The 22588-nt window shown below is 37.3% G+C and overlaps 1 protein-coding gene across 1 annotated transcript in view; it reads left to right on the top strand.

Moving 5' to 3' along the window:
- The first annotated feature begins 4960 nt into the window (after positions 1-4960).
- MAGI3 (membrane associated guanylate kinase, WW and PDZ domain containing 3) overlaps positions 4961-22588 on the top strand; it is a 100543-nt gene continuing 82915 nt past the window's right edge. The window contains exons 1-3 of the mRNA XM_047082297.1: positions 4961-5039; positions 5870-5986; positions 20584-20703. Of these exons, the coding sequence (XP_046938253.1) occupies positions 4961-5039; positions 5870-5986; positions 20584-20703 (316 nt within the window). The remainder of the gene's footprint in view (positions 5040-5869; positions 5987-20583; positions 20704-22588) is intronic.

Genomic DNA, 22588 nt, shown 5'->3' with positions numbered 1-22588 from the left:
TTGGACTTGTTATCCCCAGTGGTGCTAGAACACAATAGATTTGAATGGTTAATTTAGCCTTATTTTGCATTTCGGGATAGCCAGATAGCATTTTGTGAATCCATTTAAAAATATTAGTAAATAAAGAACAGAATTTGAGGAATTAGGGTATAAACTGTAATTAAACCTACTTTTAAACACTTACAGAGCATGCTGCTTCAATGAAAATTTAGTATTTTGAGTGTCAAAATCAGTTTCATGGTTTAAGAAACACAGTTTAGGATAAAGTTGTATAGAGACTATTAAAGAATGCTGTATCAGATGAGGATTCTCTTCTAAAATTTCATGTATTCAAGGATAGAGAGGGTCAAATGAAAAATCAAAAATACAAAAGTAAACTGATTCACTCATTCTGTATGCTAGATACGGGTATTAATCTGTAAAAACAAACCAAGGCTTGGCCCTCAGCTGACAAACTTCTATGTTTAACAACTGTGTAAGATAATTTTGAATGACTTCTGTGTCATAAAATATATTTTACTATGAAATATGTAGATTGACTTTCTAGAAAAGTCTTGTTCAAATACCATTTGCAGTTTCACAAACAAAAAGACTACCGTTTGATTTATTTTGTTTTAGGAGCACCCTGCCTTAACCAAGGAGCCGATATGGAGTATATAGATTTGGAGCCCCTTTGGAGCTTATGTAGATCTTCTTACCACTTTCATGGAGCTTTCTCCTACTTCTGTAGAGCTCACGAGGTGGAGGGAACAATAAAATACACTGCCAGGTCTAATGGGAAAGGACTCAATGGTAACATTGAGGTAGTTAGATTGAATGGTTGATTGGGGGAAGTCACTTGACTGTCATACAGTCACCATAGTAAGGAAGAGAACCAGGACGTGGTTATGCCCATACTTTTTGCCTTTGAGGAAAACAGATTTTTAAAAGTTTATAGCATCTCTAGGTGCGGTTCTAAGACTAGAGATTTCTAAAAGAAGAGTTATGTGAGGAATTCTTATGGGTACACAGAATGCACTGAGCAGCTCACAGTTTTTAAAAGATGTATATGATTGGGACACCCGAGTGGCTCAGTCGGTTAAGCTGTGAACTTGATTTCAGCTCAGGTCATGGTCTCATGGTTCATGAGATCAAGCCCCACCTAGGGCTCCATGCTGACAGTGCACAGAGCCTGCTTCTGATTCTTTCTCTCCCTCTCTCTCTGCCTCTCCCCTGCTCATGCTTACTCTCTTTCAAGATAAATAAACTTATAAAAAATTCTTAAAAGATGTATATGCTGACAAATGGAAGAAGCACATGATCACATTAATACAGAGCTAAGTAGACTGTAAGAAATGAACATTTAAGAATTTTCTTCTCTACAGGCCAGAGCTCAAAAGTAGCTAAGATACTTCAGAGAGCACGAAATGCTTTTAAGGTGATGTCTGGAGCAAGAACAACAGGAAGGAAAAAGGAAGTAGGCTTGCTTCGTCGGAAGATGTTGTTAATGTTAGCTGTTTGCAGGCAGAAATCAGACATTTACCGTTCTTACTTCGCTTCCATAATCTGGAACTAGCAGAATTACTCTTCCAACAGTTAAAGGAAAACAAACAGCCTGAAATGGGAGAAATTAAATTAAAAAAAAAAAATGAGGAGGTAGTAAAAGTTCCACTCACTTTAAACGAATGTACATTTTCAAAACTCAACTGAATCGCCTCCCGGGAGTTGAAGGCACTGAAGATTTTATCTCCGGGTTATTGTCAGTATTCTTTATGAAATCATGGGGAATGTGGAAAGTACCAGGAGACTGAAGAGAGGCAAATGTTCCAGTTTCCAAAAAGGCGTGAAATGGATTGTGAAAAGTCAAGTCCACTTCCTTAACCTGAAACTGGCTAAATTTGAAGAGATTGAAAAAATGTAAAATATTTTAAGTGTTTAGAAAAGAATAGGATGGTGACCATGAATCAGCATGAATTTATACGAACGAGATATGCCAAACCAATCTCATTTTTCCCCCCGATTCTGTAATTACTACTGGATTAGAGAATAGTACAGTCATGTAATACCTTGACTTTAGCAAGTGGTTGACAAAGTCTCTTAGACTATCCTTACGGAAAAGGCAGTGAGATTTTGACGATTAGATTGATTTACAGCTGGTTCCATGGCCACAACCATGGGGTTTATCTAACTAATAACCTGTGTCTCTATACACGGATTCCTCAGAGAGAACTGCTATTGAATATTAATTTGAATATATTCAGAAAGTATGGATTTATACTTAGGAGTTCTTTTGACTAAAGATTTGTATTTTGAAACTTGAGTGCCTGGGGGCGCCTGGGTGGCGCAGTCGGTTAAGCGTCCGACTTCGGCCAGGTCACGATCTCGCGGTCCGTGAGTTCGAGCCCCGCGTCGGGCTCTGGGCTGATGGCTCAGAGCCTGGAGCCTGTTTCCGATTCTGTGTCTCCCTCTCTCTCTGCCCCTCCCCCGTTCATGCTCTGTCTCTCTCTGTCCCAAAAATAAAATAAACGTTGAAAAAAAAAAATTAAAAAAAAAAAAAAGAAACTTGAGTGCCTGGATTTATTCATATGATTGACATTTCGGTTACAGACTTTTCCACACCTGAGCTGTATTTGTAAGGTATATAGATCTATTTTTAAGTTCCGCGAATAAACTTATAAATCACTTAGAAGTCGGGGAATAATCTTAACACTTAAAGCAAAAGGCTGCCTGGGTGGGCTGGGTGGCTGCCTAAATTATGAAGAATCTTTTCTCTTACTTGTTGAGTGACAACTGTATTAACCCCAAGTCAATGTTTTTTATACCCTTGAAATGTCAAGTTTCTGTGAAACTCTGCCTAAATAAAAGACAGAAGTTTCTTTACAGCCTGATAATATAGATACACTCAGCAGTGTTTCTGTGAGTTAACGTTTCTGTTGGCCTTCTAGTAATTCCATAGTCATCTGCCTACTCCGGATATTGGTGTTTTATTTTTTTTAAAGCAAATTCCCTGGAATCCAATCAAAGAGGGAGCTATAATATTCTGTCCCCTTACAGGTGTTCCTTTGGTTTCTTGAGGCAAGGATGTCCATGATGACCACTACATCCAATATATTTTACTATTAATTATTAATCTTAAAGAATGCCAACCCATATGAGTTGTTAATCTTTTATAATTGACATTTCAGTGATATTTGTAATATTTTGTCTCCAACTTTGAAGGTGCTGATAACTTTTTTGAATGGCTCGCACATTTTAAATAAAAGATCACATTTGTGAAACTGTCCCTCACCCTTTTCTTTGCAACTCTTTATCTCCCTGTTGCATCCAGAATCTCCGCAGGGGTTGTGGGTGATAATTGAGAGTGCAGTTCCAGCCCTGATAATCCTGGGTACGATTCTTGGAATCTAGTTCTTTGTGCTTTACCTGGCCTCTCAGTCTTAAGATCTCGTAGGTCCTTGAAACAAAAAATGTGGTGTTTTAACTTCAATATCCACCTTAAGAAATCCCTGTATGCTGTAACTTGTGGTCTGTGATTTTTATTATGGCTCTGTCTTTCATCATGTCTAATTTAATGGATTAAATCTGTTTTAACTGGATTAAAATCCAATCTGAGTTCTTAGCATTTTATAGTTACCTCTGTGAGCTATACCATATATTGCAATAAAGTTTCAAATTAAAAAAAAACAACAAAATCTGAGTTAAAGAAAAAGTTTTGACTCTGATTGTCTGTTTGAATTACAGAGGCATTATCCTTTATCCAAATAGAGTGTATTCATGAAAATGTGTCGGATAGCAGGCTTTTAGATATTGGAGCCTGTACTATAATATCTTAAATGTGAATAAAACAATGATGCATTCTCTCTCAATTCATAAACTCTAAATGCCTGCAAATATTACTAAGACTTCTCAGCACCTATAAAACAATCCATCAAAGGTTTTGGGTAATATTTATTACAAAGCATTTGGAACACACCTTACCTATTTATAATATACTTAATAAACTCATTATTGGGTATGTTTTTGTTCAATAAGAAATGAGACTGTACAGTACTGATTAGGAATTAGGTTTTTCTTTCACCCAGTAATGAGCAACTACCGTGATGAAAATGCGAAATGGCGTAATACGATTCCATCTGAATGGAACTCAGGTGGGTGGAGCTCCGGAATGCCCGGAAGAAGCAACTTCTGGGACCAGGGATTCTTCTGTGTTATCCCTGTAAATATCTGTCAGGCTTCCTTCTTTGATCACAGACCTGTCTCCCTTCCTCAGCATCTGTTTTTGGCAAGGCAAAACAGGGACTTTCTGGTTCGTGTTTATTAGTTTAGGATCCGAATGTTACCTCTACACTTTAGCAGCATCCTGGTTTTCTGCTTATATTAACACCATCTCATTTGGTTTTGCTTGTTTATACCTGTGAGAAAAGACCAAAAAGGGGGTGAGGGGAGGATTAGAAATGTTACATTATGGAATAATAGTTGAAAAAATTAACTGATATGCGGTAACCTTTTGCCTTATCTAACCTTGTCGTAATTAAGCTGTTCCAAATAAACAAAGAGTGTATTTTAATCACCCAGTCATTTCTTACTCAGTACAGTAATCCATTCTGTCGTAACATTGCTCTTTGGTAATCATGTGAAGCCTTACCTAATGAACAGTGTTTGGATTGCTTTGATTTTCATTTCAAGTTCAACCTTTACTATAAATTCACTGCTATCAGATTTCTGCAGTCCTCTGTTTTTCTGCTTAACGTTTCTCTGAGAGCTCTAACAGTCCTCTGTTTAGCTCCCATTTTCCCCACAAATAAGAAAAAAAAAATCCGTCATTCTCTTATTTATTCATATGGGATCTAAGAGTCAAGTGAATGGACAGAAAATGCCTGTTCAGATAAGCAGAAGGTTCTGAGGTAGAGCCCATTTGGCTGACCAGTGCAGGTGGAAGCATGGTTGGTGAGGGGTTGGCATGAATGGTTTTGGGTCAGAGATGGCTAAAGCTAGAACACGTGGAAGTTTGGATTTTATTCGAAGTGCAATAAGTAGTCATGGGGGTGGGGTGGTGGTGGGTAGGCTAAACAGACTGGTGATTATCTGGCTTATGTTTGTAATCTCACTCTGGCTTCTGTGCAAATGGTGGGAACAGGAAGGAGGCAAGAATGGATGCAGGGAGTCTATTAGAAGGCTGTTACAGAATTCCAGATGGGAAATGATGCTGGCTCAGATTAGGGTGGAGGTGATGGGAATGGAGAGAAGTGGACAGTATGGGATATGTTTTGGAGGTAGAAATGACAAAAGTTGCTAATGGAGTGGATCTGGAGGATAGAAGTGAAAAGGAGAAATCGGAAACTTCTGATTTCTAGCTTTTGGGTTTGTTCTGCTGGGTTGACAGTGCTATTATTTGCTAAGACAAGGAAAACTAGCATGGAGGAAAACTTGGGGGAGGGTGGAATTAAGAGTTCTGTTTTCAGGTCAAGATTTGAGGTGCTTATTTGACTTTCAAACATATCTGCAATATACATGAATGAGTTTGGTGGCTTTGGAGCTGGGTGGACCTAGGTCAGGAATCGAGACGTAAGAACCTAGAAGTTACCTGTATGTAGATGGTATTTAAAGCCAAAGATGGAACTTACCTTGGGCATTTGTCATATTCTCTAACCTATACCTTCTCCCTCCCCTACTACTGTAAAATTATGCCCACATTATATATTACAGGTATGTATATTTTAGTACTATAATAGTTTGTTTTTAGCAAAACTTTGTTTTTAGTAAAATACTCTGGTTTTTTTTTTCCTGTTTATAGCTAAAAGCTTTAAGAGCAGTCAGTCACTGGCATCAGTATCTAACTGGAGATCTAACAGTTCTGTGTTTTTTCTTCTGTGTTTTTTTTTTTTTGTAGGCAAAGTCATTAATAAAGATTTGCGACATTACCTGAGTCTTCAGTTTCAGAAAGGATCAATTGACCACAAATTGCAGCAAGTGATCAGAGATAATCTCTACTTGAGAACCATTCCATGTAAGTATGAGATGGAACAAAAAGGAAAGGAGGCCAATATATCCTTATTTAATTAATCAAACATGTAGAAATAATTCAGTAGAGTATCTCATATGAAATTGGGAAGACTAAGTTGGAACACTAGATTGAAACAAATACTGGATAAGGAGAAACGTTTTCAGAGGTCATGCAGGGCTTGTGCTTTTAAAATAGAAAAGCTAGAAGATTCTATATTGTAACTTTTTTAAAAAGTCATTAGGCTTTAAGAGTTTAGGATTAACACAGGTACATTTGGCTAACCTGATTTTCTGTTATAAATCAGTTCCTAGAGTTTAGTCAGTAAGAAGACTTTTTTTTTTTTTTTTTTTTTTGCTCTCAATGCCTTGTACACTGAGAACAAACATTTTTGTATTAATTATTAGGACATTACTAACTTTAAGATCTGCCCCTCCTTCAAAGAAAAAAAAAGTAGCACGCTGTGGTGTCTTTGTGGTAATCCATTTTGAAGTTTTATCTAGATGTTTGTATATCTATTCCAGTTGCCATAGTTTTCATAGGACCTGGTTCTTATTATAATGATGCGTGTGTGTGTGTGTGTGTGTGTGCGCGCGCACGCGTGTGTGTGTGTTTATCACATAACAAGAAATCACGTATGCTTACGTTTTGGTTTTAGAGCAAGTTGGGGAAGAACAAGCAGTAAACAATAAAAAGACCTAAAAAGATATTCTAGTTTGTTTTCTTTTTCAATGTATTTGTAACTCCTTGTAGATAGTAGCTCTCTGAATGGCTCTGAAATTTCTTTATTTCTTTTTCTTGTTATTTACTCTTACACAGTGTCCAGTCCATCACCAAGCCTTTCTAATCACGTTCCTTCAGTATCGATCCTCTGTACTACCTTAGACCCTCACCCTTTCTTGCTTGGACTTTTTTTTCTTTTAAAACAAATAGAATTATGTAGCGGCAAAGAGCTAGGTAAAAAATCTAGATCCTCGGACAAGTTACTTGATTTTCCTGAGCCTCAGAATCTCCATATGTAAAATGTGAGTAACAAGAGATAACCTTACGTAGTTATTAGAATTAAAATGAGAACATGAATGCAAACCTCCTGTCCTGGAGTAGCCATCAGTGTCTGTCCCCTTCCCCATTCGAGCTGCAGCCTCGCCTTCCACCCACAACCCCTCCACCTGGTCTGTCTTTAAAGTGTACATTTGACTCGACTCCTGTCCATCTACAGCTGTCCGTCTACAGTTTATCCTTCAAAGTCTCGCAGTGAGTACAAGTCCAGACTCTTTAACGTGGTATAAACTGTTCTGGTTTTTGCTTTTAAATCCAACTCCTTATCTGCAATTTCCTCCTATAAATCTGCCTTGTCAGATTTCAGAATCGCAACTCCTGCCTCTTTTTCTTTGCATTTGCCTGGTATATCTTTGTCTGTCTTTTTATTCTTCCACCTTTCTGAAGCTCTTCGTTGTACAAATAGTGGTGGAGACTTTGTAGCCAGTGTGAAACTTCGTGTGTATTTATTGATGGGATCGAGGTCTTTAGTCTCTGTTTTGTCACGGCTTTCTGTTTTACCCATATACACATCTTTTATATAAAACCTTTCACCAAGTAGTCTATTTTATATCCTCTCTCTCTTTTTAGAAAGGTTTGTGTCCTTATTCTAATGGCTACCTTAATATTTTTATGTAACACCCTATTCCTCCTTCCTTCTTTTTGTTTTTGTCCCAACTGTGAGCAATATTAAATGATCTAGTTATTGCTTCTTCCTCCCTCCCATCACGTGACTTGAAATAATATCTTCTTACTACAAACAAATTCAGCAAGCTTTTCATATGCTTTCCTCATTTTCACCATTTTTTGATACTTGATCTATGTCTATATTAACAAAGCAAACTGCCATTACCTACGGTACTCTCACCTTTATACTCATCATTTATTCTTTATCCTGTGAGCAAATACGTACTGAATCTAACTGCCAATTCTTATGTTGTTGTTTCTTCAATAACTTTGGTTTTCTAAAGCTTCTTCTCCATGAGATTTCCGAGGAAGGAGTCAGAGGATCATCGTAGTTGGCCTGTGGCCTTTATACTTTTAAGTTTGTTTGGATGTATATGAAATATTTGGCTCATATTTTCTTTCCTTGACTATCTTAGCTCTGTTGGTCAATTATTTGTCTTATGGCATAAAGCATTGCTCCTTGAAAGTCTGAAAACAACCTGATTTTTATTCCCTTCTAAGTAACTTGGTATTTTGCCTGCATGGGGTGTCTCAGGGTAGCATTCATAGCTCTTGAGCTCCCTCTTCCCTTGTTAAAACAAGTTAATAAAAATACGTACTTGTACTTTCTGCTGTACTCTGCACTTTCACTTGGATCTTCTTTTAAGTGTACTTGTACTGTCCTAGTTTTGCAGTTTTCCCTCAGTGTGTGGTTTTGTCCTAGAAAGGAGCTATAGTTTATTCAGTTTTAATTCATTAGATCCAAACAGCTGCAGCCTTTTCAGATCCTAACAGGACCTATTAACCTACCCATTGAAGTGCCCATAACTCCTCCAAGAATGCAGTGATATATCGGTAACAGTTAACACACCAAAAGGTCTGTAATTACCATTCTTTACTAAAAGATACTAAATATTCTTGGGGACAATTCTGATTCCAGGTCTGGGGCAAGGAAAGTATAAGATGAGCTTGGAACATCTAATTGAACCAGAAAGTATGTAAATGCCTGAAAAACTATGGTGACCTATCAGAAGCACATTTTCAAAAAAAGTCATCTAGAAGGGGTGCCCACTGACAAAACCTGAAACAATTTGAGCAAAAAAATTAATAAGAGAAAGAAAGACTTCTCCATTGTCAGACACTGCACCGTAGAAAGGACAAGACTGTGATTCCTAAGAGAAAGGAGACTATACACGAAGGAGTCCTATGGTTCCTCGGTCTTCTGCCTAGAGGCACTTTCCGGGCCACAGCACAGGGAGGGAGAGCCCAAGCAGAGTACAGAGGATTCTGAGTTGAAGGGACAGAAATCTGAGTTCAAGAAGTCTGAAGTGCCTGAGATTTGCAGGACAGTGTCAGAGAAGAGAGAGCTATAAAGAAAAGGAGCTCAAATAATCTGCACAGGTGTCCCCTTGAGTCTGTTGCTGAAGACCAAGCTGAGAATGTATAGGATGAGACTCCACATGGCCAGGCAAAGACTCTCTGGGAACTGTAAGGCTAGCAGTTTCCAGAGCTTACATAGGGCTGGGAGAATCTGAGTTCTAGCCCACCTGAGTGAAGAGACCTCGTAAAGGTTATGGCTTACTAGTAGGACTAAAATTGGTGTAAGCTCCTTGGAACCCACTTTAACAAAGTTTAATTAAGGAAGCCCCAAAATATCAAGCAGATGCATATGACTTAACTGTTGGCAGAAAGAAAAGAAGGGAGGGAGGGAGGGAGGAAAGGGGGATTATCAACACTCTTTAAAGGAAGACAACAAAATCTTGACACTGAATAGCATAATATTTAAATGCCAGTGTCTAATAAAAATTATTAGATGAGAAGAAAATATGGCCCACAATCAAAAGAAAAGTCAGCTGGGGCGCCTGGGTGGCGCAGTCGGTTAAGCGTCCGACTTCAGCCAGGTCACGATCTCGCGGTCCGTGAGTTCGAGCCCCGCGTCGGGCTCTGGGCTGATGGCTCAGAGCCTGGAGCCTGTTTCTGATTCTGTGTCTCCCTCTCTCTCTGCCCCTCCCCCGTTCATGCTCTGTCTCTCTCTGTCCCAAAAATAAATAAACGTTGAAAAAAAAAAAAAAAGAAAAGTCAGCTGACAGAAAAAAACAAAACAGAAATATAAACACGTATAACCATACCGCACATTTAGCGTCATAAATATGATCAAGGATTTAAAGAACCATGTGAATAAAATTAAGAGAAAATGGAATATTTTTTTAAAAGAACTAAATGGAACTTTAGAAATTCAGTGGATAGGCTTAATAGCAGGGTAGAAGCTACAGAAGAGAAAAATCAGTGAACTTGAAGACATAGCAATATAAATGAATCAAACTGAAACAGAGAGGAAAAAGACTAAAGGAATAAACTTTTTTTTTTTTAAGTAACCAGAGAGAGACATTTCTACTTCTACCATGAATGACTAACTGGTACTAGATTTACCTTCTTACTGTAAACAACTAGAAATTGGTCAAGATATATGTAACAGCTATTTTCAGAAATAGGATTATAGGCAGAACAGGACTGTGATCTGTTCATATTGAATGATGCATACTGTTAAAGCAGAGATGGGGAGGAGACAAACAAGATATATGATGAAATAGGCTGAAAAAATTTTAAATTTGACGAAAACTATAAATCCGCAGAACTATGGATCTCAACAAACCCCAAACAGAAGAAACGTAAAAAACACATCCAAGTGTATCATAATCTAATTGCTGAAAACCAGTGATAGAGAAAATGTGAAAGACAGAAAAAAGATACATTAAATACAAGGGAATAAAGAATGACTGCAGACTTGTCAACAGAAACCAATACAAGCCAGAAGTCAATCAAATGTCATTTTCAACATGCTGAAAGGAAAAACTGCCAACCTAGATTGCTACATACAACAAAAGATTTCTACATCCTTAAGAGAAATAATTTTTCAGACCAAAAATAAATAAATAAAAAATGGTGAGGGAATTTTTTACCAGCAGACTTGCATTATAAGAAACAGTAAAGGAAATTCTACAGATGGGATGAAAATGATACCACAGTGATAGAACTGGAAGGAAATAGACTACTTCTTAATTAGAGTTCAAAATTTCAACACCCTCTTTAGGGAAAGTAAGCAAAAAATCACTAAGGTGATTCTGACATGGATAACACTTTGAACCAACTTGACCTAATTGCTATTTACTAGAACATGCTTCCCAACAACAGAAGACTATACATTCTTTTCTAGTGCACATAGGACATTTACAAATAAAGACCATACTCCAGGCCATAAAACAAGATTCAATAAATTTAAAAGGATTTAAATTATACAAAATATATCCTGTGATCATAAAGGAATTGCAAGAAATCACTTAACAGAAAATCATCTGGAAAATCTCTGAATATTTGGAAATTAGCACACTTCTAAATAACTTGTGAGTTAAAGCCACAAGGAAAATTACAAAATATTACATCAGCAACTCAAAACATAACCAAACCCAACATACCAATACTGCTGTTACAACAGTGTTTAGAGGGAAATTTATAGTGCTAAATACTTAGAAAATAATAAATATGTCAATCAATGATCTAAACTTCTACTTTAAGAATTTAGCAAAAGAAGAGCAAAGTAAACCCAAATTAAGTAGAAGGAAGGAAATAATAAAGATAAAAGCAGAAACTGATAAACCAGAAAATAAAGAAAAATCAATGAAACCTAAAGCTGGTTCTTTCTGATCAATAAAACTGGTATACTTCTAGCCATACTGTTCAGGTGACGAGAGAGAACACACTATAACAGCATCAGGAGTGAAAGAGATAGCATCATTAAAAATCCTACAGATGTTAAGTGAACAATCAGGAATAGTTTGAACAACTTTGTGACAGTAAACTCAACAACTCAGATGAAATGGAAAAATTCCTCAGAAGGCAAAAACTACAAGTGCTCACTCAAGAAGAAAGAGATAACTGAATAACTTCTAAGTTTATTAAAGGAATTGAATTTGTAGTTTGTAACTTTCCCTCTAAGAAAGCATCAGGTCCAGATGGTACAGGTGAATTGTTCCAGATATTTAAAGAAATAATACAAATTCTACACAGATTCTTTGAGAAGATACAGGAGGAGGGAATTTCTCAACTCATTCAATTCTAAAACCAGACAAAGACATTAGAAGAAAATAACATTAGACACAATTTTTCGTGAACATAGACTTAAAACTCCTTAAAATATTTTAGCAAATCAACATATAGCAATATGTAAAAAGGACAATACATTATGACCAAGTGGTATTTGTCCCAGGAATGCAAGGTTAGGATAACATATGAAACTAGTATAGTAATAGACTGGAAAAGAAAACAAAACAAAACAAAAAAACATATGATCTTTTCAAATAGATGCAGATAAAACATTTGACAAAATTCAACTCCCATTCATGGTGCTTCATGAGTTCTACCAGTGCACCTGCTGATTTCCTTGCAGTTTCCTGATGAGTTTGATGGGCACCCCAGTGGCTCCCCACATTTCAACAATATCCCCTGTAAGTGGTTTTCTACTGGGTTTCTGGCAAGTCCAGCCAGGGTCCCAGATGGTTTTGTTAGGTTCAAAATACCCCCCACCACAGGCAGCTTGCTGGTTAATTTCATCAGTACTCCACCAGGTTGTTCCCTGTCCATCAGCCTTGACCCACCAACTGTGAACCAGATCCATCACTGCTACCACACCTTCTCCACACAGGTCTGAATCCCAGAGTTTGGGAGCGTTCTTCCCTTCCAAGTTTGTTCCTCATTGGAGTATTCTCCCTCAGCTTTAGGGTGCTCTTTTATTTCCTTTTAGTTAATTCCTTGTAAATAGTTAATAATTGGTTATATTAAGCTGGCCTTGTTCAAGTTACCATGTTTGTCTCCTGTTTGGATCCTGGCTAATACAGAATCAGTACTGGTAGTGGTCCCAGGACACAGACCTGCCAAGAAGGGATTTTAGATTTGGTTGTGTTCTTGGGCCATGAGCACAGTGCCATGCTCGTTCCAGTGGAAAGCTGGGTGCTCACAGTTCATGACAAGAAGTGGCATCACAGTTTGATCCCCGTATAAACTGCGGTTCGTTATGATGAAGAGTTAGCTGAACCAAGCACCGTGGGAACCCACATGACTGCTGCCCTTGATCATTATGGCAGGAATGATGGCCACAAACACCGTGGTATGGATCGATTCTCCTGAGTGTACCAACCACTTTAAAAATCAAGTGGTTTGTTATTATTATAAACTTATATAACAAGATTATGATAACACTTTTCAGCACTTCTCTCTACCTGATACAGACATTTGCTAATAGAAGACATTAAAAGATGGGAACATTAACACAAAATAAATGCCAAATAAAAATCAGTTAAAATTTGGAAGAGTACTGCACATATATAATATTTGAAATTTTCACTCCTAAAATGAAATTATAAAGCACACAAGTATCAATTGTATTAGCCGATAGTTCTGACTTTGCTTGGTTGCAAATATTCTGGTATAGAAAATTTTTCCATATTGCATCGATGCTCTTCAAATTGTTAGGCGCTAGTTAGTGGTCATTTGAATAAGCTTGTTTTCTTTTTTAATGGTGAAAATATGTTGTCTCCTTGCCCTGATGTTGGTTTTGCCATTGAAATCCGTATTGCTTCTACCTTAGATTTTAGACCAGTTTCTGATTTCAGGTTTGGAGTGTTCCACAACGATGTTCACTTCTCTACGCATTTCTTCTATTACTTACAAAGCACTGAAACTCATAACACATACTCAAGCAGTGGAAAAGGCCAAAGGACATTGTTGGATAGTATTCAAATAATATTCAGATCTTCCTTCAAGGTTAAATGATTACATAGAATCCCATGTTAGAACTGCCAACTTAAGGACTTGTTTTGCTTTCAAAACCTGTGATTTTTTTGGGGAATACCAGTCATAGGATTTATATAAAGTATAGACGCATTTAATCTCACTAATACTGTATTTGCAAGAAAGACTCACTGTTAGCAGACAGGGCCTTGACCTCACACTTGTAGCCCAGGGAACAGCTGCAAGTAAGACTGACGAGTGCATTGTGACTGCTGCTGTCCCACGTGCTGCTGTGGAAATGCCAACTTTACCGTTTGGTTTCACTTTTCAGTATTTTTTGCTCTTGATTTCAGTTGATATCCTTAGATTCCTTCAAATCAGTAACGTGTCTGTCCAATGATTAAGCTTTAATTCTCACAGGAGAATTGTAATACTTTGTTTTCGCATTTTCCCTACCGACTGATTTTTCTTGGGCTTTTGAAAAAGTAAATTTGCCAAGAAACTTCAAGAAGGAATTCTTACATGAAAACCCTAATGTAAATCAACTGCAGCTCTCATATAGGAGTTGGTGAGACTGCAACGTATACTAACTTTAGGGCATTTTCTTTTAAAGTTAAGCATAGACTTACCATACGACCCAGCATTTCCTAGATATTAACCCAACATAAATTTAAATATATGTCTGCCCAAAGACTTGTAACTTTATAGCTTCTTTATTTAGAATGTCCAAAATCTGGAACCAACCCAAATATCCGTCAGTGGTAAATGCATAATCAAATTTTGGTGTATTCAATAGATTACCACTTAGGCAATAAAAGTACATTGAATCACAACAAGGATAGATCTCAAAAGCCTCCTGCTAAGTGAAAGAAGCCAGATACAACCCACTACTGGAATCAAATTAATGTATGATTCTGTTTCTATGAGATTCCATTAAAGACAAAACTACAGTGACACCAGATCAGTGGCTGCCACAGGGTGGGCACTGCCAAGAGGCACAAGAAAACTTTTAGGGGTGATGGGTCCCCACACTCACAGAATTGTACTGTTAGAATTAGTGAATTTTGATTGTAGGTCAATTATATCCAAATAAAGTGACCAAGTAGATTCCCACAATTGTATTCTTTCTGTATTCTCAATAATTAGAAAATGGAAGTTTACAAAAATATTTATAATAGCATATAGGTATTTGAAATACCTAGAAATTAATCTCAAAAGAAGCGTAAAGACTTCTATGAGGCAAAACTAAGGGACCAGGAAGAAGATGTAAATATACTGACAGATTTCTTGTTCCTGGATTAAAGATTCACTATTGGTGAAGATAACAGTTCTCCTCAAATTGATTAATAGATTCATTCTAATCCCATAAAAATTCCAGCATTTTTAACCTCTTTCTCTGATTCCAGATTTTATATGGAAGGGCTATAAATGGAAAAAAACAGAATAGGTGAACCTGCTCTCCTAAATATCAAGATTTATCATGAAAATATAATAATTACAGCACTGTGATAATGGTGCAGGAATGATCAGTTGGTAAATGGGATGTAATAGAAAATCCAGTCACACACCTAGTTTTATGTAGATGTTTCTGTATAAGATTTCTGTGACAGAAGTAATATGCCTGATCAAAGGGGAAAATAATTGACTTTTCAATAAATTGTGTTGAATAGCCTTCTGGAAGAAAACAGAAGCCCGACCACTATCTCCCATCAAGTCAAGAAAGATCTATTTTAGTGCATTAAACTATTAGGTGTAAAAGGCAAAGTTGTGATGCTTTTAACAAAGAATATAGAATATCTCCATGGCCTTTGGAAGGATTTCTTCAACGAGGCACGGAAGCATTAGCTATAAAGGAGAGGATTGATAAATTTAACTACAATAAAATGAAAAACTATTATCATTAAAAGACCATTAAAAAAGATGAAACAAATCACAGGGTAGGAGAAGATACTGTCTGTTCTGCTACAACATTGGTTTCTATAATAACCAAGTTCATAGATGATTGGTAAGTAGGTGGGATAATGATATCAATTTAATGGAAGTAATATTGATTCTTTCCATTTCCTCCAGCAAGCTAATGTTTTGTGTCATCAAGTAGCGGCAAGTAGGAGGAATATACAAACATAGTTGAATGTTGTATGCACCATACGTGATGCCCGTTCGCCTTGATTTGGCCTCTTCTCAATTTGAACATGTGCTTTATCTTAAAATCATTTATTGCACATTTTGCCTGATCTTATCTTCATTATTCAGTAGCCTCAGCCCTCCTCATACCCCTTCCTGTCAAGCTATCTATCCATTTCTTTTTTTTTTTAAGTCATTTTCTGAAGACAAAGAATTTTACTTAGTCTGATATTTTTCTTAGGAATTTAAAATCTTTTAAATTGTATTAATATTTTTAATTAGGGGGGTTATTGGTTTTGCTAGTGCTCTGGGTAACAAAGTTGCGCTAGGTTTTGAGAAGTCAACTCTGACCCTATTTTCTCCATAACCTTTATCTACTATTTGGGGAACACAGTTTTGCGTAGAGCACTGTTTCTAGGGGGCACATTTCACATATTTGCAGAAACTCCCCCTTTGCGATGCTGTATGTGACAGGATGGCAGTGCTTCCTCAGTGCTAAGATACAGCTGTTTCACACTTTAACCTCTCTCCAGTTGGATTGTAGCTTTCGGTAGGTGGTGTCTTTCAATTTTAACTGTCATTTTGTTTTCTTTTTTAGTGATAAGATAGTGGTGCATTTTAGAAGCCGTTGATTACTGAGATTTGATGACGCACTGTCGTATCCAGAATGTAAAGAAATACAAACCAAATTTTAGAAGACAGGCAAGGCAATAGAGAAGTGGCAAAAGCCTTGAACAGTCACTTGACAACTGAAGAAATATCTATGGCTAGTAAATATTTGAAAAAGAACGTACAATCTCAAAACCCAGTTGTACATTAAACACACAGTGAGATGCCTTTACATGTCGGCAGAAGTTTAAAAACTTGGCACGTGTTAATGTGGACCTCAAAGGATGCATATGGCATGATTCTATTCATATGAAGTTATAAAATAGGCAAAATTAAGCTATGTTGCTTAGGAATGCATTACATAGTTGGTAAACATTTGAAAGAAGAAAGGGAATCATCATCACAAATATCAAGATGGTGGGTACCTTTGGGGGTGAGGGGAAGGAGAGAATTATGATTGGAGGCATTCAAGAGGGCTTTTGGTGTCCTGGTGATATTCTCTTTCTTCGTTTGGATGGATTTGATACATTACTACTTGTTAAACTTTACATATATGTTTTATGAAACTTTCTATAGGTTTCAGAATAAAGCAAAAGAGGGGAATGGTCAGTTTTATCAAATGTTGACACAAGGTCAGGTGATATGAGGACTGAGACTCGAGCATTGGGTGAAGCAAAGTGGAGACTCCTGATGAATACAGCAGATTGTCTCAGCGGAGTGTGTGGGGCAGTGATCTGATTGGAATGGGCTCAAGAGAGAGTGAGAGGAGAGGAGTTGGAGACTGTGTGTAAATACGATTCAGAGGAAGTTTTATGTAAAAAGAATTATAGTGGTGACTGGAGGCAATACAGAAAGTTTTACATAAATATATAGAGTATCAGGAGAATATAAAGATAAATTTTCTGGAATGCTGAAGACAATGAGGTAACATAGAGAAAGGGAGAGAACTTTTTATGTGTGTGGGATTATACATTTTTGGGGATAGGATGTGAAAATTTGTAATAATCCATATTTGTTAAGAGAATTAACATTAAAGCTACTTTTTAAGTCTTGGAAACGTATATGTCACACATAACATTTCATATCTACTAATGGAAAGAATCATGAACATCATCTTGCTCAACACCACTTTGCAGAAAGAGAAGGAGGCCCAGAAGGATTCAGTGCTTGTTTAAAATTCTACTGTTAATAACAATTCTAGACTAAAATATAGAGTAACTCCTGCCCCTTGGATCAGTGCTCTTTTTATAGCGTTAACAGTAATATGGTTTTCTCTTAAGTCGAGTTTTATATAATCATTATGTGTTATAGTAGAATTTATTTGGATAATATTTTAATTAGCCTTTCCCAAATAACAAACCAGCCCAGCACTTAATGACTTGAAATAACCATCATGCATTATTTCTCATGATTCCATGAGTTGGATGGACTCAACTGGGACAACTCTTGTGGCTGCGGTCATTGGCACCTCCACGCAGATTGTAGGGGTTAAGATGGCCTCACTCACATGTCTGGAACCCTGGTGCTGTTTCTTGGGTGAGGCTCTCTCATCATAGTCTAGATTACACTTCCATACTTGGTGGTGGAACCATTCTAATAAGGCAAAGATGAAAGCCTAGACTCCTGAAATTGTACAAAATCACATCCTCCACCTTAAATTACTGAAAGCAAACCATAGATCCAGTCTAGATTTCAGAGATGAGTCAGGAGGCTGCCCCATCTCTTGATGGAAGGAGGTACAAAATATTGTGGCCACGTTTTTCATCTATCACAGATCATTATAAGTTTTAAATTTAATCATTAAATTTATTTTCCAGTGTTAACTTTTACTTTATATGGAGCTAAGAGCTATTAGCTTTTTGGGGACTCTAACGATGTAGTTTAGTCAATATATATGAAAAAACAAATTTGACAAAAAAATATTTAACAAGAAAGAAAGCTATGTTTTCCAGATTTTGTATCCTCTGTGAGATAAAGCAGATAAAGAAATGCTTATTTTTATAAGAAGTTGGGTAAGGATGAGGGGGGAAATTTGTTGAATACAGTCTTTGTTGCTTACAGTGTTGGCTTAATTGTTATTTTCTGAGATTGTTACCATTAATGGTTTATTAACATCTTTATGGTTTTTCATGTTATAGAATGTAATGCAACTAAAAAGTAAGAGCAATTAATAATTTCCCGTGAATTATAATAATAGCATATTTCTAGACACTGCTAATTATATTTGTGTAAAATTTCATGTAATTTACTTGACAACTGTCTATATTGAGTACCTACCATGATTCTTTCACTGTGCTAAGACCTGGGGCTATTACTTTGAACCACTTAGATGGGATTCCTTCATGTTCCATACCCCAGGAAGGTTTCTTGAAGAAACTTTTTTTTTTGATGTTTATTTTTGAGAGAGAGGGAGAGAGAGAGAGAGCGTGCGCACACACACATGGGGAATGGGAGGGTAGGGGCAGAGAGAGAGGGAGCAGAGGATCCAAAGCAGGCTCTGCACTGACAGTGATATGGGCCTTGAACCCACAAACCGTGAGGTCATGACCTGAGCTGAAGTCAGTGGTTTAACTGACTGAGCCACCCAGGCTCCCCACTAAAGAAACTTTCTAAGCCAGGAATTAGCTGAGGTAAGAGTGGGAAAGGGAAGAGGAAGTCTTCCAGAGAAAAGAATGGCTTGGACAAAGGCCTTATGGAGGTGAGCAAATGCAAGAAACATTAAAAGAACTGGGGAAAAAAGCCCTCTTATGTTTAAAGCCTGGAATATGAAAGGAGTGAGGCAATAAAGAACCTGGAAAGGTAGAGTGTGGACTTGAGTGCTAAAGATCATGGGAAACCTTTGATTGATTTAGAGGATTTTTGCCCAGATGATTGTTTTAGAGAAGTCACTGGCTACAGTCTGGGTAAGGAGAGTAGCCAGGGAGAGCAAGGGTTGAACCTAGGAGACCATAGATAGTGATATGAATTAGGTCAGTGTGAGAATGAATTAAAGTATATAAATCCTAGAGATATTCAGGAGATGGAATCAACCGGATTTGTTGACTAGATGTGGAATAGAGAGAAGAACCTAAGATGGCGGACTTGCCAGTTTCCGGCTTGGAGCGCCATTAATGAATAGGGAGCAGAAGTGGAGGAAGAGGTTTGGGAAGGCATTCTTACACAGGATTTGCCACAATATCCTAACTCTGTTTCCTGGCTAAATACTTAGATCTCTTTTTTGTATTCTCTACTATTTGAAATAATTTTTCTAGTATCTAGAACTGATAATAAATTTTCAATTTAATTCATATTCAGTAAAATTCAGTAAAAGGTAGCAGTGCTTCCATAACTTGAATTTATACTTTTGATCTGAAATATTTTGCTTCAGCATGAATTCTTTAATAGACAGAAATTTAGTATTGTATTGCCATAGTATATTTCATTAAACAGTGTATTTCTGAAGTGTTTGAAATGACTTAATAATGGCTAAGGTGTAATATGTGAATACCTATCTTAAGCCTTAAGCCTTTTATTCATTAATCTAAAATAATTTCATAATTAATATTTGTCCAAGTTTTTAAACTAGAGTTTATTAAAAGAACCTTTAAAAATTGTGTCTCTCTTTTTATTGTCCTTCATGACGCTAGGAAGTAGAAGGTTAGCTTACATTTATTCCAGGGAAGAAACAAATGTAGCTTGATAAAAATGAAGTCTGTATAAACCTGAGACTGATACTGTATGTCAACTTTACTTCAATTAAAAACAAAAAAGAATACCATGTCCCTCAAAATATGAAATATGAATCTGTCATTGATAGATTTATCTTTCCTTCAGATGTTAAGTAGTGATAATTGAAGTAAAAGAATTAACTGTTGGGGGCGCCTGTGTGGCTCAGTTGGTTAAGCATCCAACTCTTGGTTTAGGCTCAGTCATGATCTCACAGTTTGTGAGATCAAGCCCTCCTTTGGACTCTGTGCTAAGAGCACGGAGCCTGCTTGGGATTCTCTTTCTCCCTCTCTCTCTCTGCCCTTCCCCTGAGCTCACTTGCGCGCACGCTTTCTCTCTCTCCGAAAATAAATAAACTTAAAAAAAAAAAAAAAAAGAATTGTGTCTTAGAAAGTTAAGCTTCCTTTGACACTAAAACTTTTTTTAGTCTTTGTGGTTCAAATTTCATAGCTATCTGTAGATTTTGTTAAAGTGTATTTAGTCATTCTACATTATTTTCCTACTCTCACCAAAAAATGTTAAATCTAAAATTTTCTGATCGTCATTGTAGAAGGTACCATATATTCAGTAGTGTGTTTCTCCCATGTGTTCTCTATAGACTGTATTTTCTATTCTCAATATTTTGTAAGTTTAAAAGCAGTTTACAACCTATTTTTTTTTCTTGTTTTTTTCCTTAGGCACTACAAGGGCCCCCAGGGATGGGGAAGTACCAGGGGTGGACTATAATTTCATTTCTGTTGAACAGTTCAAAGCACTGGAAGAGAGTGGCGCATTATTAGAAAGTGGAACGTATGATGGTATGTCCCCAAATACTGACAATGGCAGCAATCAAGAAAACTATCTGAATTATTAGAAAACTGACTAGAATTATTTCAAAGGGAATTTGATCAGTAAAATACCATTTTTGTAAAAAAATTTTCTGTTGGTCTTTGGGAAATTTTTCTTTTGGTTAGGCTCTTTGTCATTTGCTAACTAAAATGGGATTAAATAATAAGCAGAAGCATTCCATCATATTATGAAGCTGATTGTGAAGAGTGTACTGAAATCATTCAAACTGGCCAGTTTGCATATTTCATAGAAATTCATATTCATCGTGTGAACTCAACATGTGTTTGTTGATTGCTCTCTGTTTGTGGTTGGGAATCCAAATACTGTGCACTTTAAAAAGTCTACAGCTTGGCTCTCTTGGAGAAGAGAGAATATAGATTGGGGGGGAAAGAACAAAAATAGAATAATTGATTTTCTTTTCTTATCTCTTCTCTACCCACTTGATTCTAGGAAGCAGAGACTTAAGATCAGTTTCAGTTTTTAAATGAGGCCACGTTCCGTCCTTTGTTCCCCTTTAACCTCCGCTCTCCCCTGGCAAGCTTGTCCGCTCCATGGTTTCCCGTACTCCCTCATCATTGCTTCATCACGCTGTCATGGTTGCCTTTTTCACAAGCTTGATGAAGGCAGCATCATGTCTTTCTTATTCAGAAGTATCCCTAGTGTCTAGAAATGGTGTTCAATAAACACTGACCTTGAATTCAGTGTATCCAAACATGCATTCGTGTGTATCCAAAAGAGTAATTCGTAATTTCTCTCTTTAGCTGCACCCTGGGCTCAAAACAGTGGAGTCGTCATTTGCTTCCTCCTCTCTCTCCTATTCCCACGTGTCTGCTACCAAATCTAGCCATTTCTTTGTCTGTAGCAGCTTTTCCAGTGCCTTTCTTTTCACTCTCACACTTCCTTGTGGGCCTTGGACTGGCTTGCGTCTGGGCTACTATGGTTCATGTCATTTGTTCACCTTCTTCCCTCCGTGCTCCCCACCTGCCCATAGCTGTCGTGCTAGCCTTCCTCCGGCACAGCTCTGCTTGTGAATCCTCTTCAGAGTCTTCTGTGATTTGCTTTTGCCTGCTCAGTTTGCCGCAGCTACGGGTTCTGAGCTTAGCTCCCACAACTCATTCATTCATTCGTTCATTCATTCAGCAACCCATTTTTTTTTTAAATTTTAAGTTTGTTTGATTATTTTGAGAGCGCACTAGCAGAGGAGGCAGAGAGAGACAGAATCCCAAGCAGGTTCCACGCTGTCAGCGCAGAACCCAGTGCAGGGCTCGATCTCATGAACGATGAGATCGTGACTTGAACTGAAATCAAGAGTCGGAGGCTTAACTGACTTGAGCCACCCAGGCACCCCTCAGCAACCCATTTATTAAGTACCCACTATATGCCAAGCAGTGTAAGAGGGAATAGTGATACTGTAGTGAACAATATTGAAATGATACTACCTTAATAAATCCCATATCTAAATACGAAGTTAGTAAAACAAACAAAATCAAACATCAGAAGGAGATGTTATGAAGGAAACAAAAACAAGAGATTTATTTTTTTTTAATTTTTTTTAACGTTTTATTTATTTATTTATTTATTTTTTTAATTTTTTTTTTTTCAACGTTTATTTATTTTTGGGACAGAGAGAGACAGAGCATGAACGGGGGAGGGGCAGAGAGAGGGAGACACAGAATCGGAAACAGGCTCCAGGCTCTGAGCCATCAGCCCAGAGCCTGATGCGGGGCTCAAACTCACGGACCGTGAGATCGTGACCTGGCTGAAGTCGGACGCTTAACCGACTGCGCCACCCAGGCGCCCCACGTTTTATTTATTTTTGAGACAGGGAGAGACAGAGCATGAACAGGGGAGGGT

Source organism: Lynx rufus, unplaced genomic scaffold, assembly GCF_022079265.1.
Source record: "Lynx rufus isolate CCGP_SWC_20201006 ecotype Redwood Valley unplaced genomic scaffold, mLynRuf1.p SCAF_2, whole genome shotgun sequence".
NCBI lineage: Eukaryota > Metazoa > Chordata > Mammalia > Carnivora > Felidae > Lynx > Lynx rufus.
Note: the sequence above shows the minus strand (reverse complement) of the source record. Positions and strands in the feature narration are given on the sequence as shown.